Source organism: Symphalangus syndactylus, chromosome 4, assembly GCF_028878055.3.
Source record: "Symphalangus syndactylus isolate Jambi chromosome 4, NHGRI_mSymSyn1-v2.1_pri, whole genome shotgun sequence".
Classification (NCBI taxonomy): domain Eukaryota; kingdom Metazoa; phylum Chordata; class Mammalia; order Primates; family Hylobatidae; genus Symphalangus; species Symphalangus syndactylus.
This window is the reverse complement of record NC_072426.2, coordinates 126,213,721-126,236,307: the sequence shown is the minus strand read 5'-3', so window position 1 is coordinate 126,236,307 and position 22,587 is coordinate 126,213,721. Positions and strand designations below refer to the sequence as shown.

General features: G+C 35.9%; 2 protein-coding genes across 9 annotated transcripts in view; both read right to left on the bottom strand.

Moving 5' to 3' along the window:
* FHDC1 (FH2 domain containing 1) overlaps nt 1–13,997 on the bottom strand; it is a 66,606-nt gene extending 52,609 nt beyond the window's left edge. The window contains exons 1-2 of the mRNA XM_063638272.1: nt 13,909–13,997; nt 8,676–11,180 (exon numbers count right to left, since the gene is read on the bottom strand). The gene's annotated coding sequence lies outside the window, so the exon portion shown is untranslated. The remainder of the gene's footprint in view (nt 1–8,675; nt 11,181–13,908) is intronic.
* Nucleotides 13,998–14,077: 80 nt separating this feature from the next.
* The window catches only part of ARFIP1 (ADP ribosylation factor interacting protein 1), a 131,430-nt gene continuing 122,920 nt past the window's right edge, over nt 14,078–22,587 (bottom strand). For 7 of the 8 annotated variants that reach the window (XM_055276148.2, XM_063638282.1, XM_055276149.2 and 4 more), the window contains one exon: nt 15,346–17,195. In XM_055276148.2, the coding sequence (XP_055132123.1) occupies nt 17,040–17,195 (156 nt within the window). In that variant the 3' untranslated portion in view covers nt 15,346–17,039. Of the gene's footprint in view, nt 17,196–22,587 lie in introns of all 8 variants that reach the window. The other variant, XM_055276151.2, reaches the window with a different exon arrangement.

Below are 22,587 nucleotides of genomic sequence, written 5' to 3'. Positions count from 1 at the left end.
GGGTTTGACCAACTCTATCAGCCTTGATGAAATCCAAAGGAAAGTCCAAATTGTGGGGAACAAGGCCTCTTAATTGGCTAAATTCCCATAATTGAAAAAGAAAAAACGGCCAGCAAAAGAAAAAAAAAGGGAAAGATTTTTTATTTAGATTACCTAAAGGGCTTTAGTTACATAACAAGGCCACCTTTTTTTTTTTTTTTTACTAACCAAGCCAAACTAAAAGAGCAATGGCTGTCACCTCACACTGCAGTTTGGTAACTAAGGTTCTGCCCTTTTTTTTTTTTCATCGCATCAGCCTGGGTTTGGTTCCTACATCAAGCCCTTTCTGGTTTGGTATTCGTGTTACTTTTGAAATATCAGCAATGTGTCCTAGCTAAAATATGGAAATGAGATTTAAAAGAATTGTTTTTAGGGAGCTTAATGGTTAAAAGTCAGCTTAATTAAAAGCTGACATCCAAGATGTGTTTGTGTGTGTTGTGTCTGTGTGTCTGTATTTTAAAGGCCTTCATGTTTTGTTTTGTTTTTTTTCCCTCCTAGGACCTTGGTTTGTTTGTTTTTAGCAAGTTTTTTTTTTTCTTCTCAGTGGACTGAATCTGTTTTTTCATTTGTTTCTGCTGTCTCTCCTTTTTCTTGCCACCCTCTGCTGCATGAGGAACCTAAAATAGTTTCTAACAGCCTGTCAGTTTCTAACAGGCATTCCTTAAAGAAAACAGAGAAGGTGCCAGACTCTCTTTTGGGGAGAAACCTCTGTTTTTCCTTATGGAATCCCAAGAGTGTAAACAGACAAGTTCATCTCAGGTCTTAAACTCCTTGTTTTTGTATTATGTTACCTGGTTTCTTCCTCTCCTTCTCCTTCTTCTCCTCCTCCTCCTCCTCCTCCTCCTCCTTCTTCTCCTCTCCTTCTTCTCCTTCTCCCTCTTCTTCTTTTTCACTAAAATAGTTACTATAACAGAGGTTACACTTGGGCGTTTAAAGTAAGGAAGAGTATGGATTAGACACTTAGGGAAATGTCTTTGTTAAAAAAAAAAAAGGAGGATGCACTGTAAAAGCATCATATGGTCTTAGCCTCAAATAATTCTCTTTTTGGAGACCCAGGATTCAGTGTGGGCTCAGTCAGAGATCAGAGAACCAGTTTAGAACTACCTATCTAAATAAAATTGGTCTTCTTATACAATCCTATGATAGATTTCTGTAATTTTATGTTTGATTTGGCATTTGTTTTTAATTTCCCTCTACTTCCATCAGACTTTTTCTCTCTGTACCTTGAGATGTAAATTTAGCTATCTGATTTTTTCACCTAAGAGTTCCTTTAATGTACAAATTTAGGGCTATCTAGCTGACAACTGCCTAGAGTAATAAAATAGGCTACCAAGAAATTGGAAGTCTAAAATAGAAGGAAAAAAAGGTCTTATGAACCTATAAGATCTACTTGTGTCTGCATGTCTAATACATCCATGCATTTATGTGTCATATGTTTCATTGCTAAAAATATATACAAGAGGTCTAATTAATTGGCTTAAAGAAAAAAATAGTTGCTTTAAATCAAATACCTTATCAGAAAAAATAGAGACTTTAAGTCAAATGCTATTTCAAGTTCATGTAACTTGAGTAAATCTTTAGTAAATAAGCTGGTTTTAAAGGCATTCATGAACTAGAAATTAGAAATGGCTCCAGAATTGTCAATATACATTATTGTTTAAATTTATTGGTAAAATGATTTCATATTTATCTCTGCTAGATGTCAAAATTTGCCATGAGGGTTATAAAGCTATGAATGCAGCCCAAAGGAAAATTAATCTTTGCTTGTGCAAAATTTGATAAATAAGGCATTTAATATTGTTCAGTTAATGGAAACAGCTAAATTCTGAGTTATTGGCAAAAAGGAAGGAAGGAAGGAAGGAAGGAAGGAAGGAAGGAAAATATTTACCTAACTGTAAGGTTCTTACTTAGGAAAACCTGAAATTCACAGACTATAAAAATAATTAACTGGGAAATAACATTAAATGATAACTATCACAGTTTTCATAAGTAATCTGGGTAAAATATTAAAAAATTAATTAGGTAAATGTGATGAATAAATCCTTGTAAATAAACTTGTCATATAAGTTAGAATCTAAAGTTATATTAAGTTAAATAATGGATACTCATTAAATGTCTGGGTCATTTCCAATTTTTTAAAAATATATATTATAGGAAAATACTTTTTCTAAAAAAGAAATGTGTTCTTATTTAAAGGAAAATAATTTTTGTCTAATTCAAAAGTTATTTAAAGGTTATTTATGAAATAAGGTAAAAATAACCAGTAAATAAAAGCAAGGTAAAGGAAGTTATAAATATAACAGGTATTTTCAGCAAGAAAGGTTAAAAGGAAAATAATTTTATATGAGAAATAATTTTGTATGGTAGATTTCTGCCTTAGAATAAAAAGACTGGTTGTTTAAGAAAAAGGGATGTTCAGGACAAACCAGAAAGTCCAAGCATGTCATGAATGGTCTGTGTAAGTCATAACAAAAGGATTTATGGAAAAAACTTATATATGATCAAGTTATCTATAGTTAAAGGGAAATTATTTATAATGGTCTTTCTAGAGATTGGGTTTTTATTTTTATTTTTTAAAAAAGACACTTATGTACTAAAGAATTGGGTAGAACAATGAAATTTTCTTAAGGTATTGATTTTCTTTTAATAAAATTGTAAGAGATTTTAATTTTTTTAACCCAAAGTTTAAACTTTTATTGCAGCTCACTGTTTTCAGCTTTCTCTCCTCATTTAAAAGGCCTAAAATGATAACTCTATCCTTCAACTAATTTTCAACTCCCATAAGTTTTATTTCTTTGGGTTCCAACTGTTTGTTGTGGCCTGATGCTAAAAATGTTTTATCTTAAAGGAAATGCTTCCTTCCAACCTAATATTCTGTGCTCTTGGCTTTAAATTGTTTTACAAATCAGAAAATTTTCACTGTGACTCAGGAAACACTTCCTATGTCTAACTAATTCAAGTACCCTTTTCATTAGTTTTGACTTGAAGGTTATCTAAATGGACTCCCCAGAGGGACCAGCATTCACACACACTGCAGAGGGTCTTTTTTTTTTTTTTACCTTTAGGTAACTGGCCTAACAAACAGATTTTATGTTTATCAAAATAATTTTGATATCATTAAGTTTTGCTTTTCTTAGAAAAATTGAAAAAAAATTTTTAATTAAGCCTATTACATTTACATCTGTGTAACTTTCTATATGTGCTTTTAAAGTCCTTATGCTATTAAGTTACAGGGTTTTGACTCCAAGTCCTGCTAAATCTTAAACACTGACAGCAGTTAAAGCCTCATCTTCAGACCCAGTAGAAGATGCCAATCAAAATAAATTGCATTCGTGAGACACAGGGCAAGAAATTAAAGCTATTCAACTCCTCAAGGCCAGGGACTATTGCAGAAGAGGCAGGCATGTGAGTAAGGGCTGATTTTGACAGATAAAGTCAGTTCAGTTTCTCTATAAATTAACCATTAATGTCAAAGGCACACTAATGCAAGACCAGCATATGAGCCCCTGTGTCAGATTAACAAGGTTTTCTTGGAGCATTAGCGCACTGCTTAATAAAAGGTATAAAGGTTATAAAAGGCTTGTGGAAATTATATCTTATGGTCAAGATGATTAAAATTTTATAGGTTGTTTATAAAATTTTGAGAAACAAATTTAATTGGCCTTATGCTGTCTTTATTAGGTCTTAATGTTTGGAAAATTAAGTTTCCTCTCTCAAAGAATAAAGGTTTTAACTTTTTTTTTTGCAATCTTTATCACTTTGGCTAAATGAATGACTTATTTTACAATGGCCTATGATCCTATTTTGTGATATCAAGTGTTTTAAATTCTTTATATTTCACAAACTCTAAAACCAAATTCTAACTTTGGTCCTCATTAATTTTTCTATATTAGTCCCCTGAAGTCAAAAGAGATGCATTTGGGTTATTTGATATAATAAAATCATGCAAGAAGTATTGTCAAATATGAAACAGTGTTTAACCTTCTTTGGATTAGATTTACATAAATGTGTTATTAGTATGGGTTCCAGAATTGTGTGAAATTCCTGTGATTCTGATATGTCTTAGCATATGCTGTTGGTAGTAATTATGGTTATTATGAAAAGTCACTGTATGCCACAGAAGTAACCAAATTTCTTTGTCAGTTGTGTCTTTAACTATGATTGTTCTAAGACTTTTGTCATGCACAGTTGTTTTATTTTTATTCTTTTTTAAAGGTGGTTTTATAATCAGCTATAGGACTCTGACAGGTGCTTTTGAATGCAGGTTTCTGATAACTTTGGAGATTGCAACACTAGAATAGAGGAAAACCTCCCAAGACTCTCATGGAGAGCTGAAATGTTCATGAATATCACGCTGAACAGGAGTTAACTGCAGGGCTGAACTAATAGAAGACTGAAATGATCTTTTTATGATTTTTTGCTTAAAACATTGCTGATCCTTTGTTTTTCAGAGCCAAGAAAACTATTGAGATTTTTATAGCTTTTAACAATTAAGTATACTCCTATAAACAAAATTTGGAGCATACTTGCCTCTACCTAATTTCTCCAAAATTTGGAAACTAGTTGTATTCTTAACATATGGCAATAGACTTATTTGCATAAGTTCAATAACAATGTTTTATTTTGTAACAGGACACAATTGGAATCACTGGTTTTGACTGGAATTGCATGCTTTCAGATATAAACAGTCTTCTTTAAGGAATCAAAGTTGACTTATAGGGCCAATAAAAGCCCCTTGGGAAAGCTGGCCCCATACCCTGTCTACACAGCCCTGTGGTAAAGAATGTCACTTTCTGACAGGCCCAGGAGCCAGGTCTTCTTGGGACCTCAAGGTGAGGAATTCACCCAATTAATACAAGTATTTGCAGGCATAGGCTGGGCTTAAGGCATCAAAGTTGAATCTGAGATTCCTTATGGAATAAAGTTCCAGCAAAGCCAATTAAAAAAAAAAAACGGAGCCTATATGGCAAACAATTATCCGTGTTGACTTTATGCAAATAATCCAGCCAAGTATAATAAGACTAAAACTTATTTTGTAAATGAATTTGTCTTTGATGTGTCTTTAGTGAAAATGAGACTGGAGAAAGAATTATGTTTCAAAATAACTATAGTACATCTGTTATTAGATTCTAGTCTTGCCTAATGTTTTTCCCTTTTTATTATTTTCTACAGTTTGAACTGAATTCTAAAATTTTTAATGGCTACAAGTCTCCAAAATAATGTTTTCAATTTTTTTTCCTTTCCTTTTGTTCCTATTTTTCCTGATTTGAAATCATTAAAAATTAAGCTGTACTTTCTTAAGCCATGAAAACCGAAACTGTAAGCTTTAGAAGAAAATAACAGCGACCTATTTACATCCATAAACCACTCTTATACCTGCTGCCTACTAATGTACAGACTTTAGAATAATATGGCCTATACTGATTTCCCAAGATCCTCATTTGTTTGTTGTTATTTTCTCCCTTCCTCCCCCTATTTTCTCTTTGTAGGATGTGAGGCTTCACAACCTGCTAAAAATGAGCTTTTCTAATAACATGGGACCTACCCATCTAGGAATGAACCATCTTAGCCATGAGAGATTAGATAAAACCTGAGACCAGAGACTCATTTTCTTCTAAAATTCTTTCTCTGAAAGATTTTAAAAAGAAAAAGGGGGAAATGTGAAAGGAAAATAAATTTTGAGACCCCCAAATCACTAAGCCAAAGGGAAAAGTCGAGCTGGAAAATGTGTTGTTGTGCAAATCTGCCTCTCATGCTATTCCTAAATGAGATAGCTACAAAGATTAAAAAGCTACATACCTCCGGCTGGGCGCGGGGGCTCACGCCTGTAATCCCAGCACTTTGGGAGGCCGAGGTGGGCAGATCACGAGGTCAGGAGATCAAGACCATCCTAGCTAACACGATGAAACCCCGTCTCTACTAAAAAATAGAAAAAAATTAGCCGGGCATGGTGGTGGGTGCCTGTAGTTCCAGCTACTCGGGAGGCTGAGGCAGGAGAATGGTGTGAACCCGGGAGGTGGAGCTTGCAGTGAGCCAAGATCACGCCACTGCATTCCAGCCTGGGCAACAGAGCAAGACTCCATCTCAAAAAAAAAAAAAAAAAAAAAAAAAGCTACATACGTCCCTCACATTTGCACACAAGGAAATTCCTTGCGGACAAAGGACAGATAGAAAAAGTCATCATCCCTCTGTTCATGTGAGACAAATGCGTATCTGATGGCTTCCTTTGCCCTGTTGTTTCACTAAGCCAAACTAAGGCATGTGACTATTCCTCTACCCAACCTCACACATAAATTGTATATTCAGTAAAAGGCTAACCAGAGACTCAAAAGTATGCAAGCCCCCCCTGCTTCGAGTTGTCTCGTTTTTCTGGACCAAACCAATGTACATGTTACATATATTGGTGTCTCATGTCTCCTTAAAATGTATAAAACCAAGCTGTGCTCTGATCACCTTGGACAAATGTCATTAGGAACTCCTGATGCTGTGTCATGGGTGTGTCCTTAACCTTGGCAAAATAAGCTTCCTAACTGAACTGACACCTGTCTCATATTTTGTGTTTATAATGATTCACAGCCCTTTGTCCTTTGCAGCAGGCTGGGTAGGGGAACCATGAAGAAATCAGAGGGCTAACTCAGAAGGCTGGAGCAGGGACAGAACATAAAGGGAGAAAGGGGCCCATGGAAATTATGACTTATCCTCAGTTTTTTATTGGCATCAAGGTTTTTAACAAAAGTCATATACTATTCTACCTTTAGCCAAAGTTCTTGAGATAACCAAGGAAGACACATTTTATGTGTATGTGTGTGTGTTCTCTGTCACAATCAGTCAATTTCTTCATTAGATTGCAAAAATAGATACTAAAGAACTTCCCAGGCCGGGTGCAGTGGCTCATGCACGTAATCCCAGCACTTTGGGAGGCCAATGGGGGTGGATCGCCTGAGGTCAGGAGTTCAAGACTAGCCTGACCATATGGTGAAACCCTGTCTCTAGTAAAATACAAAAAATTGGCCAGCTGTGGTGGCAGGCACCTTGTAATCCCAGCTACTCAGGATGCTGAGACAGGAGGATTGCTTGAACCCAGGAGGCAGAGGCTGCAGTGAGCCAAGATTGCGCCACTGCACTCCAACCTGGGCAACAGAGAGAGTCTCAAAAAAAATAAAAAGGAACTTCCCTACCAGAATTGCCTTCCAATTCCAGAAAGCCGTGTTTGTAGACTCTGTCTCCCCTGGGTGACCTTGAAACACCCATGCAACCCAGTCCTTGTGTGCCTGCAGTTAGAATCCACACACTTGAACAGGTAGGCTAACTAGTTATTAACTTATTTTCCTTCTAAAAAATGGCAGCAGTTAGACTGGTCTCTAAATCAAAACTAAAGTCATATAAATTGCTAAATGTTCTAGCCAACAATGACCCTAATGACCTAGAAGCTTCAGATGAATTCTGCCACTTCAACTGTCCAAATATATTCTAGTGCTACTAGGTAAAAATGAGTCAAGCATTCTATGTTAGAATGTCTAGTGGGGAAAAAGAAGGTATTAAGATTCAAAGGCTACACAGAAATAATATTGTACTATATTTAAGATTTATGTGAGATTTATATGGCAACATGGATAGGACCATCTTTGCTGACCTAGCTGCCATGGTAGAATGGTAACATGCCCTCTTCCCCACCCAACAAACACACATGCTCAGAATTAAGACATTCCAGTCTGGAGCTGAAGGCTGGCTGCCTCCATCCTCAACCACTAATCGTATGTTCTCCATACTGATCCCTCCCTTCTCCTGACCATTCATTCCTTATGATTTGTATGGACTTTCTCCCCATTAAACCCAAAAGTTTAAAGGCAAGCCTGTCTTATTCAACTTCACATCTTTGTAGTATTTACCTTCAAGGCTCAACAGCAGTTAGTAGTCAACGTATTGTCACATTGCTTGTGATTTTCATCACCAGCAAATGTTGCCAGTGGGCCTCCAGTCATTGAAGGCTAAGTGGCCCAGCATTGCTAATTATCATTATTGAAAACATTGAGTGACCTTTACGTGCAAAGCACGAGCAGGGCTACAAACATGTTCAAAACAGTTCTTGCCCTCAAGAGGCTTCTATGGGCCAGAAGCAAATCTGCTAGATCCAAGCTCTTTGAAGCCTGATCCTCTTCAAGGTGTTAGTGGAATCAGGTGGTGAAACTCAATGTGGGTAAGCTGACCGGTCATTCAGCAAATACTCATGACCATTTAAACTTACATTTAAAAAATAATCTACTTGATAGTACCAGTAAGTTAAGATATAAGAGTGCATGAAGGGAACAGCCAGGTATCATAAGATTTTAGGTGAACCAAGAAATGTAGACTTATACAGTCCAATTAAGTGAAACCTTTCAGAAGACATGCTGATGTTCTACCCAGAGCAATGTGGCTCAGTGTTGGACTGAAAAACAACTCCAGCTTTGACACGGTTTGGGAAGAAGAGGGACAGATTGAGTCCTTTCTTCAGAAATTTGATAAAGTGATCAGGCAAAGAGGACTGAGAATCGAAGCATGTGGCTTTGATCCTCCACTTCTTTTAGGGCTACACCAAAGAGATGGGGATGCTTGCTTTTAAACAAGACTAAATATGGTCTTGATAAGACAGTTACCTGGCTCTGTCATGGCTTGGGCTAAAGCGTTTCCATAAGCTAGGTGTATAGGATTCCAAAGAGGCTACTGTAAGGAAAAACAAAACCATAATAATGAAAAGTCAGCAGACTAGAAATGAAATTGTTGAAGTTAGTTCACTACTAGTGAATGGGAATTCACATAAAAATGAGCTAAAAGAACTAAACGGGCAGAGTTCTTCCTAGAATAAATCAAGGTCAGTGTTGAGGTCACTGGCAAGGAAGTCTGGAGTGGCTTGGACTGAAGCTACTTGTGTTTGGGGAAAAAAGACTTGTTTTCATTGCTCTAGTCATAAGCATAAATAGTGACTCCAAAAGCTTGAAAACTCGAAGACAGCACAACAGCCTCTTAGTATGTCATTGTATTTTTTTTAAAAGAACAAAGGGGCAAGTTAGGGCCACAGCCTACTATGAAGCTTTAATACTTGCTTTTCCCTTGTGAGTTTAGGCAAGGTCTCTTATAGACACACACAAAATTTGGTCATTAGACATGGCTGTTCATTTGCTATTTCTAACGAATTTTTTTTCCTCATTTTATGGCTGGCTTCATTGGAGAAAAATGCTAACTAAGCTTCGCAGAGAAAATATGGTGAACCTTTTCAGAGAAACAAAATTTTGAGAAAAAAGAAATTGTTAGTGCCCACTTCAGGAATCATGTGACCCTCTTCACGGTGTTAGTGGAATCAGGTGGCGAATGAAAGTCAACACAGGCAAGTTGACCAGTCATTCAGCAAATACTCATGACTGTTTAAACTTACATTTTTTTGTTTTTAACTCACTTGATAGTACTAGTGATTATATAGTAACCATTGCCATGGTTAAAACTCAATTCTCCAAACATTGCCTGGGCTTTTTGCTACTTCTGTTATTGATATAAACTAGTCAGAAAATTTTAATCCATAGTATTTTCTTTGTTCTTATCTGAGATGGGGTGGGGGAATAGGAAAAAGAGAATTTGAGAACAATATAAATAAATATCCGTTACTTATTTGAGGAATGCTTTAAAGAGTTCAGCAATTTTATTAATTTTAGAAGTGTGAATTAGGGAAAACATGGCCATCTCATAAAATATATTTTTGGATTGGAAATAACCATTATTAAAAATTACCAGTGTATAAATACTTATTTTTAAGCAGTCTCAAGTTGTTATAGTAAATAAAGCTCTAAGCAGCTTCATTTAAAAAAATCTATAGTAGTACAGAATAGTAGTATATGCTTATTTACAAGAGGGCAAAAAAATTGAGACAGAAAAAAACCATCCTTATTAGGCTAAAAGAAAGTTAGTGTTTTGTTTTTGAATTTAACTTCCCTTGAACTTTCAAATAGCTATTCAGAAAGTATCAATCTGGGGCCAGGAACAGTGGCTCATACCTGTAATCCAGCACTTTGGGAGGCTGAGGCGAGAGGATCGCTTGAGCCCAGGAGTTTGAGCCCAGCCTGGGCAACATGGCGAAACCCGTCTCTACAAAAAATACAAAAATTAGTTGGGCATGGTGGCACATACCTGTAGTAAATATAGCAATTTTTTTGAAAAGCTTCAATTTGGAAATGAGCTGAGGAGAAAAACAAGAGAAAAAGGTCTAGTTTAGTGAATGCATGTTTTCCTATATGGAATCTTTTTTACATAGTCATATCCTAATTTCTGCCTCTTCACTTGTCCTGTACTCTTTACTGACAAATTGCTCAACTTTATGCTTACCTGAATTTCTGTTTCCAAATACAAATCAATTTATCTCCCATGCTAGAGGAGAAATTCTAGTATCTGTAGGAGTGGAGCAAGTGGTGCCACTGTCTATACCCAAAAAAGCCTCTGATTGCAACCCTGGTGCAAGAGGAAAGATTTGGTGGGTCCTGCTGCCTTTCTGGACCAAATATCCTTTTTTTTTAAAATATTATTATGAAAAACACTTTTAAAAAGAAAATGTAAAAGACTAGTACCTTGGAACCCCACATATCCACCCACTTCTTTCAGCAATTGCTAACATTTTGCCATATTTACTTTGACATCTTTCTCTCCTTTTTCTCTTCCAGCTTTCTCTCCATATATGTGATTACATATGAATGTATGTATTTTTGCTGAGCCATTTAAAGGCAAACTGCAGACATCATGCCACTTTGGCTTTAAGTAGTTTAGGCATGCATTCCTAATAAAGCTGTTCCCCTATATTACCACAATATAATATCATACCTAAAAAAACATAAGTTCCTACCAGTGTCAAATACACTCAAGTGACTCAGTTTTTCCTCCAAATGTCTTATATAGCTACTTTTTGTGAATTATGATCTCAAATCTTTTGTTTTCTAACAGTATTACTAATTTTTTTTCTTTTGAAAAGAAAAAGAAATTTCACTTTCTTCAAAAAGTGATGGACTTTTTGAAGAGACTAAACCAAGTATGTTGTAGAATGTCTCAGATTCTGGATTTGTCCAATTGATTCTTCTTGGTAACATTTAAATTGTTCCTTAACCCCCTGTATCTTCTGTACACTGGAATTTAAGGTAAAATACTTGATTAGCTGCAGATTGAACAATTCCAGCAGAAATACGTGATAGTGTATAATTTATACCTCATTATATCCAAGGCACAATGATTACTATTCATGATTCTAAATTTGATCACAATTTAGGTTGTAAGCACAAATCTCTTCTTATTAATGGTACTTTTTCCCATTTCAAATTGAGCCGTTTGTAGGGTAATACTTTGGTATTATGGAAATAGTCTGTTTTCCATTAATCTCACCTAATGATATTAGCATCCATTGGCCATCCCTGTGTGAATCAATTATTTCAGTCATGGTTGCAACATGGTGATTTCTCTAATTCTGCCATTCTTTCTACTACAGAAAGAATGGCCATTACAGAAGAATGGCCATTTTAAAAACTGGCCACTCTTCTGTGAACATCCTAATGTCTTAGGTAACATCCTGACATTAATTTAGAGTAAGTTTTAAGTGTACTGCCTCTTTTGTAACTCATTCAAATGAAATTGCAGTGCAAGCACTGAATATTTTTCTGCATTTGAATTTTGGATCAAAAAAACAACAAATTTTTATACATGGCTCCTTTGAATTAAGAACTATACAAGGAAGCCTGGCACAGTGGCTCACGCCTGTAATCCCAGCATTTTGGGAAGCCGATGCGGGCGGAATTACGTATATTGAAGGAGTTTTAGGCCAGCCTGACACACATGGCGAAATCTCGTCTCTACTAAACGCACAAAACTTAGCTGGGCCTGAGCAACAGAGTGAGACTCTGCCTCAAAAAAGAAAACTATGCAAGGAGTTGGGGATACAGGGTGAATAAGACAGCCTACCCTGTGCTTTTCTTAACAGCTGAATGTTTAGTCATAATAAGTATATATTCCTCAAAGGAATATATAAGTATATATAAGTATATATTCCTCAAAGGAATAATAATTATCTGCCTAAAGCCTTAGGCAGTTTTTATAAAAAGCTTCCTAACGTAGAATCAGAAATCATTGAGGAGGAGAATAACAGTAAAGTAGCATATATAAATAATTTATCTTGAGTACTTTATTCATTATTCTAAGGCTTCATAATTTAAAAACTTTTCAGGAAGGCCGGCAAGATTAAAGTTACCTTTCCTCTCACTACTCTATAATGCTTTACACTCATTTGAAAAAAAAAAAAAAGAAAAGTTTTTATGGAGTTTGCTTTTAGTAGAACGTCAATAATCAAAGCTCCAAGATGTAGTGAGATGTATATGGCTAACGTTCTTCTTCCTATGTGCCCTATACCATCTAGGTGTACATTTCACCTGTAAGTTATTTATATGAACATATACACCTGTACCAAAGGCAAAGTGATATGAAAGTCTAAGTCATAGAAAGTTACTTTTAAAATCAACAAAATGGTATCCTGTTCCTCTTACATCTTCCTTATGAATCAACAATTCATGCAATCTTTGACAGAGTTTATGGCAAAGCCTAGCTTGGACTCAAACAAACCTGTGGTTTTGGTTCTTGTGGAACAGTTTCCGTTGTTTAAAAAACCCAGAATTCTCAGTTCTGATAGCATACTAATCAGGAGTAGAGTTATGGTGCTCAGACTGGACCTAATTCCCTCATATTTCTAGTCTCCTTTTTCCCTACCAGAGCTGATACCAGACTAACAGTTTTCACTTAACATACATAAACTACTGAGTCAAAATTTATTTCATGAAAACAAAGGTGAACTTTGTAGTTTCCTGTACATTATGATGACCACTTGGCAATTTATTATAAAGGCCCATTTATGCTGCGAAACCTGTTGAACAGGAAACTTTCAAGTGGGAACATAGAACTGAATTTAATGAAAGTCCTCAAAAAAATTGTTTGCATTGACCTATTTTAATAGGTCCTGCTATACTGTAAAAATAGTAAAGGAACTGTGACCTTGGGAAAGCTTTGAAATAATGCAAAATACAACTGGTCTTCTGATCAGAAAACAGCCTACTCACAACTGGATAGTCTTAGCTAATGTAAAAATTTGTAGTCTTAAAGGGGAATTAGATTTTTTGAAATATCTAAATTTGGTTAAAATTGTGATCAGGGCCTGGCACGGTGGCTCACACCTGTAACGTAATCCCAGCACTTTGGGAGGCGGAGGCAGGCAGATCACCTGAGGTCAGCAGTTCGAGACCAGCCTGACCCACATGAAGAAACCCTGTCTCTAACTAAAAATATAAAATAAGGCGGGCGTGGTGGCACATGCCTGTAATCCCAGTTACTTGGGAGGCTGAGAGGCAGAAGAATCGCTTGAACCCGGGAGGCAGAGGTTGCGGTGAGCCAAGATCACACCATTGCACTGCAGCCTGGGCAACAAGAGCGAAACTCCGTCTCAAAAAAAAAAAAAAAAAAATTGAATGATCAAAGATTTCAGGTAGTTTCAACTCTCCTGGGCAAACTGAAAGGTTAAAAAAGAAAAAAAAAAAAAAAAAAAAGAACTACTGGCAAAGGATATTTAGGACTATTGCAAATATGTATTTAAGTAGTACTTCACGAAATTAGCATAAATTATACTTGAATGACTAGCAACTCAGACAATTTACTTTTATTTTTCAAAACTACAGTCATCTCCAGTGAAAACTAAAGAATGGGCACATTTTGAGGTAGCTACATTATTCTTTCAATTAACAGTTCCATGATTAGAAGAAATTTATCTTTAGTTTTTTAAATATACATAATTTTACTTCATATAACACTTTTCAAGCTCACCTGATTTCTTTTGCAGAATACTGCAAGTTAAAGGTCAGTGGATAGAAAGGCAAGCATCTTGCACACTTTGCAATGTACCTAGTATGAAGCCATTTGGGGGGAGATAGATTTTCTTCCCCCATGAGAAGATACTTAATACACATTAAACTTAACTTTAGAAGAAACTTAACACTTTTGACACATTGATTTAATTATGCAGTTGAAATGGCAGGATTTAAAGGGGAATTCAAGTATATAGTTGCAAATACTCATCCAGCATTACATTTGGAGATGGGGGTTGGCTAAGTCAGTTTAACATATTTTGAAGCCTTGATAGTTTCACCTGTTAAAAAAAAAAAAAAGTGTGTTACATAATCTCTAAGGAATCTTCTAGTTTCACACTCTTATGGGATAAGCTTCAGTAACATTATCAGTGTGTTTTGAATATGGAAAAGATGCTTCTTAAAGCCTAGATTTCAGCTAAATTGCTTTTGCAAACCCAGATAGTTCCTGGACCCTAAGATTTGGAAGCTTTGGGATGAAAAGTTTAATTTCACAGACCAGTTCCTCAGTGCATTATTTTTTCTAGAATAACAACTTCTATTTTAATGAGAGAAAAGCCAGCCATTTTCATCCATTTCCTGCTCTCACACCCGGCATCCCCAAACTCTCCAGCTGGTGATTGTTCAGCCTTTATCTTCCTGTTTTTCTCTTTTATTATTTCATTTTATATATACAGTACTGGCTTAAAAAATATACTAAACAGGTACATGTGTATGCTCTTAGAGGTGTACATTGGCACAGTCTTTCTTGAAAGCAAACAGGCAATATATTACAAAGTTTTAAAAGTATGTATATACTTTTGAGGGCCCATTTTCACTTCTAGGTCTATAACCTAAAGGAGTAAGTACGTAAAAGTGCAAAGATATAAATGTATGTTATATTAAAGGATATTCAAAATAGAGCTTGCAATATTAAAATCCAAAACTAGAATATCCAACTTCAGAGGTGTTGAGTGGTTCCATGCAGTATTTATTCACTTGGGAAGGTACTTAACTTCTATTACTTGAAATTTTCTTCTAATTCTTTTCTATAATGAACATAAGTTACATTCCTAACAAAGTAAATGTACCATTGGCTAAATATATTGATTTACTTTTTTCTTTTGCTCATGTGCCCACTATCAGAATCATGGATATTTTAAATTTATTCTGAAAAAAGTCAATCCATGAAACTATTTAGCTCCTTAGCTACAATAACTGTTATTGAAATGTGGTTAAGAATGGACATGTTCAGCTCTCAAAAGAAATTCACATTGGAAAAAAAATAGCTTACTGAGCTAAAACAATTACAAGTGACAGACGCACCTTTTTTTTTTAAGGTTCAGAAAAGGCAAATCATGTGTCTTCAGAATTTCCAAATAGTTACTTCTTAAACTATGAAGGTCCAGAGAAACGATTTACTGCAGCAAACACTTTTAATAAGAATACAAAATTCACACCAGAGGCACATTCTGGGGAATGTAAATGAACTATCACAAGTAGTAATTCTGCTGGAAGAATAAAATAAGGCTCTCTGAGTACAAATATACAGGAAGGAATGATTTAAAATAGGTTTATGATTTACGATCACATTACATTGTATTAAGCGCTCAAAACAGGCATATTAATTAAAAAGCCAGCTAAAAGGCATTTGAACATATATAACAAATCTTACAGTCCACAAAGTTCATGTATAACGGTAATTTTAAGTACTTCATTTCAATACAGAAGAAATGAACAGGTGAGGGATGCCTCTCAAAATATTAATTTATGTCTATGACAAAAACTGAAAGAGCTTTACATCGAAAATGGATTACACTACACTGATAGAACCATGTAGTGGACAGGGGAACCACATTAAAACAAAACCAATAGTGCCAAGCAACTAAAACAGTACTGGCCTTTCCAATCCTCTTTCTTCCTGGTACCACCACACTGTCCCAAATTACCTCTTCATTACCCAAATCAAAGAATCCTTCTGTTTTCCCATTCCTCAAAAGGAATGAAGAAAAACCAAAGAGCAAACTCAAAAGATGATTTTTACCATAAACCTCAAATGTGGCTTAACAAGTACAAAGAAACCCAATATTTATACATAGTGCTCCATTCCATGGAAGGAATAGACACATCAAACATTATCCAACAGGGGTTTCTTTATGGATTTTGTACATTGGTTGAACAAGAATTACTGTATCTGAGAAGGCACATATCTGTGATTTAAGGCTTAAACGGTGTTGTTACATATGGAAGTCAATAAAAGCTGTCTATGTATTCACTTCTATCAAAATGGAACTGACCCAAAAACTAGTTTTCTAAGTACAGATTTCTACTCTAGAAACCATTAAGAATTTCCATTCCCACGTCCACCTGCCAAAAAAAAAAATTCTCTTAAGCAAGTTTTGTTATGAACCAAAAGAAATTGCAAACGTAACTGTCCAATGACTTTGGGTGAAGCAAATTCATAAGTTTAAAAGCCTCACAGAAATGACAGTGTGATTTCTGTGTCTTTAAAAAAAAGTCTAAATAAAATTACAATGGTACAGATTCATTTTTAAAAAGGTATTTGCCACAACTCCACAAGCTAATCATTCATTAGAGCTGCTGCCTCTGTGTGGACGCTGCAGGAACACCATATAACTTTACTCTGCAAAATAGTTTCTTTTTTCTTTAATACATGAAAATGAATCTCTTAAAGATGTTTAATATATTCATATATAAAATATCTGATGTTGATACAAATCATGTAAACCTCCCTTTGGAAAAGTTACAATTGGCCCTCATTTCCAGGACCAAAAACCTTGAATTTTTATCTTGTCAGTGCAAATCTCTATTAGATGTTTTCAAACTACAGAAATAGCCATCAACCCTCACAATACAAAAGGATTTCTCAAAAAGGAAAATTATTGTGTTCAGATTATAGAAACTATGTTTACATTAAAACCACCCTTAACAGTTCAATTGTTAAAGTATGAAAAAGGGAAAAATTAAAGCTGTTTGTGCAAGAATCACTATAATGCTTGTCACCCCTCTCACTTCCCCCAACTCTGCTTAATTCTTGTTAGGTTTGTTTAGAAATATAACAACACGACTTTCTTATTTTCCGCTGTGATTTTACTGTTCTTCAAGCCAAGACGGGGCATCCACTCCAGGGGTTTTCAATTTGATATGGAACTGTTTAAGTGTCTGTTCAAGCTGCTTCTGATTCCCAGCAAAGTAAGCGGCAATGGCATTGTGGAAAAGGACCAGCTGATTGTGCAATACTTTAACCTGTGGACAGGGCAGAGTTACAAGACCAAGCATTAACACCAATAACAATAAAATAGAGAGTGATTTATTACATTCCTTAATTAAATGGTGTATCTCTCTTGAAGAAAAGCGGCTTAATAATGACCAAGTATTTCACACATACCAAGTGTACACTGCCTTGCAGGGTCACTGAGCCTTTGATGACTTTTTAATTACCCTAAAGAGAATAGGTCAGTTTTAAGATGCCAAAATATATACCCTATTAACCATTTTCAAACATTATTGAGAGGATTAATTAAAAATATCATTAAATCCTCCTCAAACTAAGTACATTCAAAATCATGTGAGATATCAGAAAGGGAAAATTATATATAATTGCTATACAATGTATGAATAGTAAATATGGACATCATTAAATCTAAGCTTTATGTAAGCCAAGTAGGCTGGATACTTTTAAATATTGACTTTCTTTGTAAAGAATCAAGCAAGTAGGAAGTGTTGCCCAGAAAATCAATTTACTTAAAGCTCATATGACTCTCAATTATTTTCAACTGCTTATTACTTCTGCTGATATCAAGAGTATATTTTAACCAAGTCATACTACCTCTATAAGTCTTTCTTAAAGAAATAAACAATGCCTCAAAAAGATTCATAAATTGTTTCCTGAGGTTGTTTTTGTTTTGTTTAGTTTTGTTTTTTGAGACAGAGTCTTGCTCTGTCACCCAGGCTGTTATGCAGTGGCGCAATCTTGGCTCACTGCAACCTCTGCCTCCAAGGTTCAAGCGATTCTCATGCCTCGGCCTCCCGAGTAGCTGGGATTACAAGCGTGCACCATCATGCCCAGCTAATTTTTGTATTTTTGGTGGAGATGGGGTTTCACCATGTTGGCCAGGCTGATCTCAGACTCCTGACCTCAGGTGATCTGCCTGCCTGAGCCTCCCAAAGTGCTGGGATTACAGGCGTAAGCCACCAAGCCCGGCCATCTGAGGTCTTACTTACAACTGCAAAATGTTAAATAAGAATTCTGATTCCCATCCAATATGACATTCATTAATAACTTTAATAATAAATGATGTAAAAATATTTGAAACATGATGCTAAATGAAAAAACAGGATAGAAAATTTCTGTTTCACTATATTACACACACACACACACACACACACACACACACACCCCACATTCTCTCTAGCCATTTCTGAAAATGATTTCCAAAACTGAGCTGGTCTCAGTCGCCTCTGCCATTGTGACTGAGTCTCAGATCTCTTCTGTAGAACAGGTTGTCAGGGACAGGTCTAAGGAGCGCTTCGAGGGCAATCTGCCTTGACAGAGGGTAGAAAAATCACTGTATGATGTTATATATGAAAGAATTTCTTAAGTAAGGCTTAAAACTCATAAATTATAAAGAAAAAGATTGATAATTAAACTACATTAAAATTTAGAATTTTTTTTTTTTTTTTTTTTTTTTTGAGATGGAGTCTTGCTTCTGTTGCCAGGCTGGAGTGCAGAGACGCCATCTCAGCTCACTGCAACCTCTGCCTCCCCAGTTCCAGCGATTCCCCTGCCTCTGCCTCCCAAGTAGCTGGGATTACAGGCATGCACCACCACGCCTGGCTAATTTTTTGTATTTTAGTAGAGACAGGGTTTCACCATGTTGGCCAAGACGGTCTCGTGATCTGCCTGCCTCGGCCTCCCAAAGTACTGGGATTACAGGAGTGAGTCACCGCACCCGGCCTAAAATTTAGAATTGCTATTCATCAAAAGATAGTGAAAAGATAAGCTACATACTGGGAAAAGGTATCTGCTTTATATACAACTGGGAAAGTATATGTATCTGGAATATATGAAGAACTCCCAGAAACCAAAAACAGCCCAATTAAAAAAGAGCAAATAACACAGATAAACATTTCACAGAGGAAACAGGAATGGCCAATTACATCTGAGAAGATAACCAGCCTCATTAGGAAATAGGAAAATGCAAATTAAAACTAACACGGGACACCACTATATACCCTCCACATTAAGAAAACTAAATATTATAACAACTATATACTATTGATGGGTGTATAAATATGTACAATTGTTTTTGAAAACAATCTGGCATGAACTAGTAAAATGAAAGATACAAATGCCCTATGGAACAGTAATTTTACCCCTAAGAATCTGCCGTAGAAAAACTTGCATGTGTGTTTCATGAAACATGTACAATTATGTTCATGGCAACACTGTTTTTAGCATTAAAAAAGCAAGAAAACCACCACAAAGTTGTATATACAGGAGAACAGATAGAGTGGTCTCTCAACGCAATGGGGATACGATATAGCAGTAAACATAAATGAACTGTAGCTACATGTATCATTATGGATGAAACTCAGGAGTATCAGGTCAAGCAAAACAACTTGCAGAATGCCTGTAGTAGGAGGATTCCACTTACATAGAGTTCAAACTGAATGATACATTCATATGTGGCAAAACTTTAAAGAAAACCAATAGGAACAATAAACAAATTCAGAATAGGTTTATAGAGGGAGGAGAGTAGAGAGGATAAAGTAAGGGTAAAGCACAAAGGATGCTTCAAAAGTATTAATAATATTTGTTTCTTAACTTGGGTGGTGGGAACATGGCTGCTTTTTTTGTTATTTTTGTTACTCTTTATATTTTGTCTGTATGTTAAACAATCTTTTGTTTATTAAAAAAGGGAAAGAGATTATGAGAGCTAAAGTCTGTCTATATCAACTTTGTTGAAGACTTGCCCTGTTCACAATGTTCTAATGAACTATGGACATCCCATTTTATATTCAGAGGGAAAAAACCACCTAAAATGTTACTTATCTCCATTCATATAATAAATATTACACAGGGTCATATTGTTATGTGTCAGGCACTTCTCTAGAGGTTGGGAATGCAAGCAATCAAAAAAGGCAAACATCTCTTCTCAAAAAGTTTATGTTCTATTGAGGGAAAAAAGAGAAACATCTAACATATATAGTATGTTAGACGGTGATACATGTTACAGAGAAAAATAAAGCAGCAATGTGGAATGTGAGCTGTTATGTATGGGTGAGAGTTGCAATTAAATAGGAAAGGCTCATTGAGGTAACAGTTGAATATAGATTTAAGGAAGTGAGAGAATAAACTTTAAGTTATCTGGAAGAAAAACATTCCAGACAGAGGAAAGCAAGTTCAAAGGCCTGAGGTAGGCAGTGTGCTTGGTATGTTTGAGAAGCACCAACAAGGCCTGTATGACTGCAGCAGAGTGAATAAGGGCCTGGTATATGTGGTAAGATAGGTAATGGGTGGCTAGATGGTGCAGGCCCTTAGATATCATTAAAAAGATCTGGCTCCTTGTCTGAATGAGATGAAAAGCTACTGGTAGGTTCTAAGCAGAAAAATGACAACATTTAATTTAACAAACATGCAAAGGTAGAAGTAGAGAGACCTATTAGAATATTACAGCAATAACCTGGGTGAGATAATGGTGGCTTGGACTACAGTGGTAAAAGATCGTGAGAAGAAGTGGGATTCTGAATATAATGTGAAGATGAAGCCAATGGAATCTGACAACAGATCAAGATGGGAGGTGACAGAGAAAGAGAACACTCAAAGATGTGCTAAGAGTTTTGCTCCAAGCAACTGAAAGAATGAAGTTGCATTTACCGAAATGGCAAAGACTGTGAGAGGGGCAGGCATGGAAGAGGAGAAAAGGTGGATATTAACAGCTTAGTTTTGGACGTGTTTGAGGTATCTCTTAAAATAGCAGTTTGGGCTACAGTTGTAATTTGGGAGTCATTAATATACAGATGATATTTAAAGCCACATGACTAGATAAGCTCATAAGAGAGTGGACAGAGAAGTGATTCAAGGATTAAGTAATGAAAAATGAACCTTGACCCTTGTATCTCAAATTACATACAAAATTCAATTTGAAATGGATCATGGGCCCAAGTGTCAGGGCTAAAGCTACAAAAACTTATAGAAAAAAACATAAGAGAAAATCTTAATGATCTTTGGTTTGGCAAAGAGTTTTAAACAATACATACAAAGCATAAATTATAAATGAAAAACATCGATAAATTGGACTTCAAAAATATTTCTCTCTTCAAAAGACACAAAAATGAAAAAGTAAGCCATATATCTGGAAAAAATATTTGCAAAACAGACATCAAAGAACTTGATTCTAGAATACATAAAGAATTCTTGGCCAGGCACAGTGGCCCACGCCTGTAATCCCAGAACTTTGGGAGGCCGAGGTGGGCAGATCACCTGAGGTCAGGAGTTCAAGACCAGCCTGGCCAACATGATGAAATCCTGTCTCTACTAAAAATATAAAAATTAGCCAGGCATGGTAGCAGGCACCTGTAATCCCAGCTACTTGGGAGGCTGAGGCAGGAGAATCGCTTGAACCCGGGAGGTGGAGACTGCGGTGAGCCCATATTGCACCACTGCACTCCAGCCTGGGCAACAGAGCGAAACTCCATCTCAAAAAAAAAAAGACAATTCTTACAATTCAGTAAGAATAACCTAACCAAAAAGCAGGTAAAAAATTTGAACAGATATTTCATCAAGGAAAACACAGATGGCAAATAAGCACGTAAAAAGATGCTCAACATCTTTAGTTATTAGGAAAATCCAAATTGAAACCACAATGAGATGCTACTACACATCCACTAGAATGGCTACAATGAAAAACCCTTGACCATAGTCCTTATTGACCAGGATGGTGAGCAGCTGAAACTATCATACACAGTTGTTGGGAATGCAAAACGATATATGCATCTTAGAAAAGTTTGTCAGTTTCTTAAAAACTTATATGCACCTACTATGTAACACAATTATTCCACTCCTAGGTATTTGTCTAAGAGGAATGAAAGCAAAGACTTCTACATGAAAGTTCATAATAGCTGTACTTGTAATAGCTTAAAACTGAAAAAACCCAAATGTCCATCAACCATTTCATGCCAGTTAGAATGGCGATTATTAAAAAGTCAAGAAACAACAGATGCTGGGAAGGCTGTGGAGAAATAGGAACACTTTCATACTGTTGGTGGGAATGTAAATTAGTTCAACCATTGTGGAAGACAGTGTGGTGATTCCTCAAGGATCTAGAACCAGAAATACCATTTCACCCAGCAATCCCATTACTGGGTATATACCCCCCAAAATATAAATCATTCTATTATAAAGATACATTAACGCATATGTTTACTGCAGCACTATTCACAATAGTGAAGACATGGAATCAACCCAAATGCCCATCAATGATAGACCAGATAAACAAAATGTACATATACACCATGGAATACTATACAGCCATAAAAAGGAACAAGAGCATGTCCTTTAGAGGGACATGGAGGTAGCTGGAAGCCATCATCCTCAGCAAACTAACACAGGAACAAAAAAACCAAACACCACATG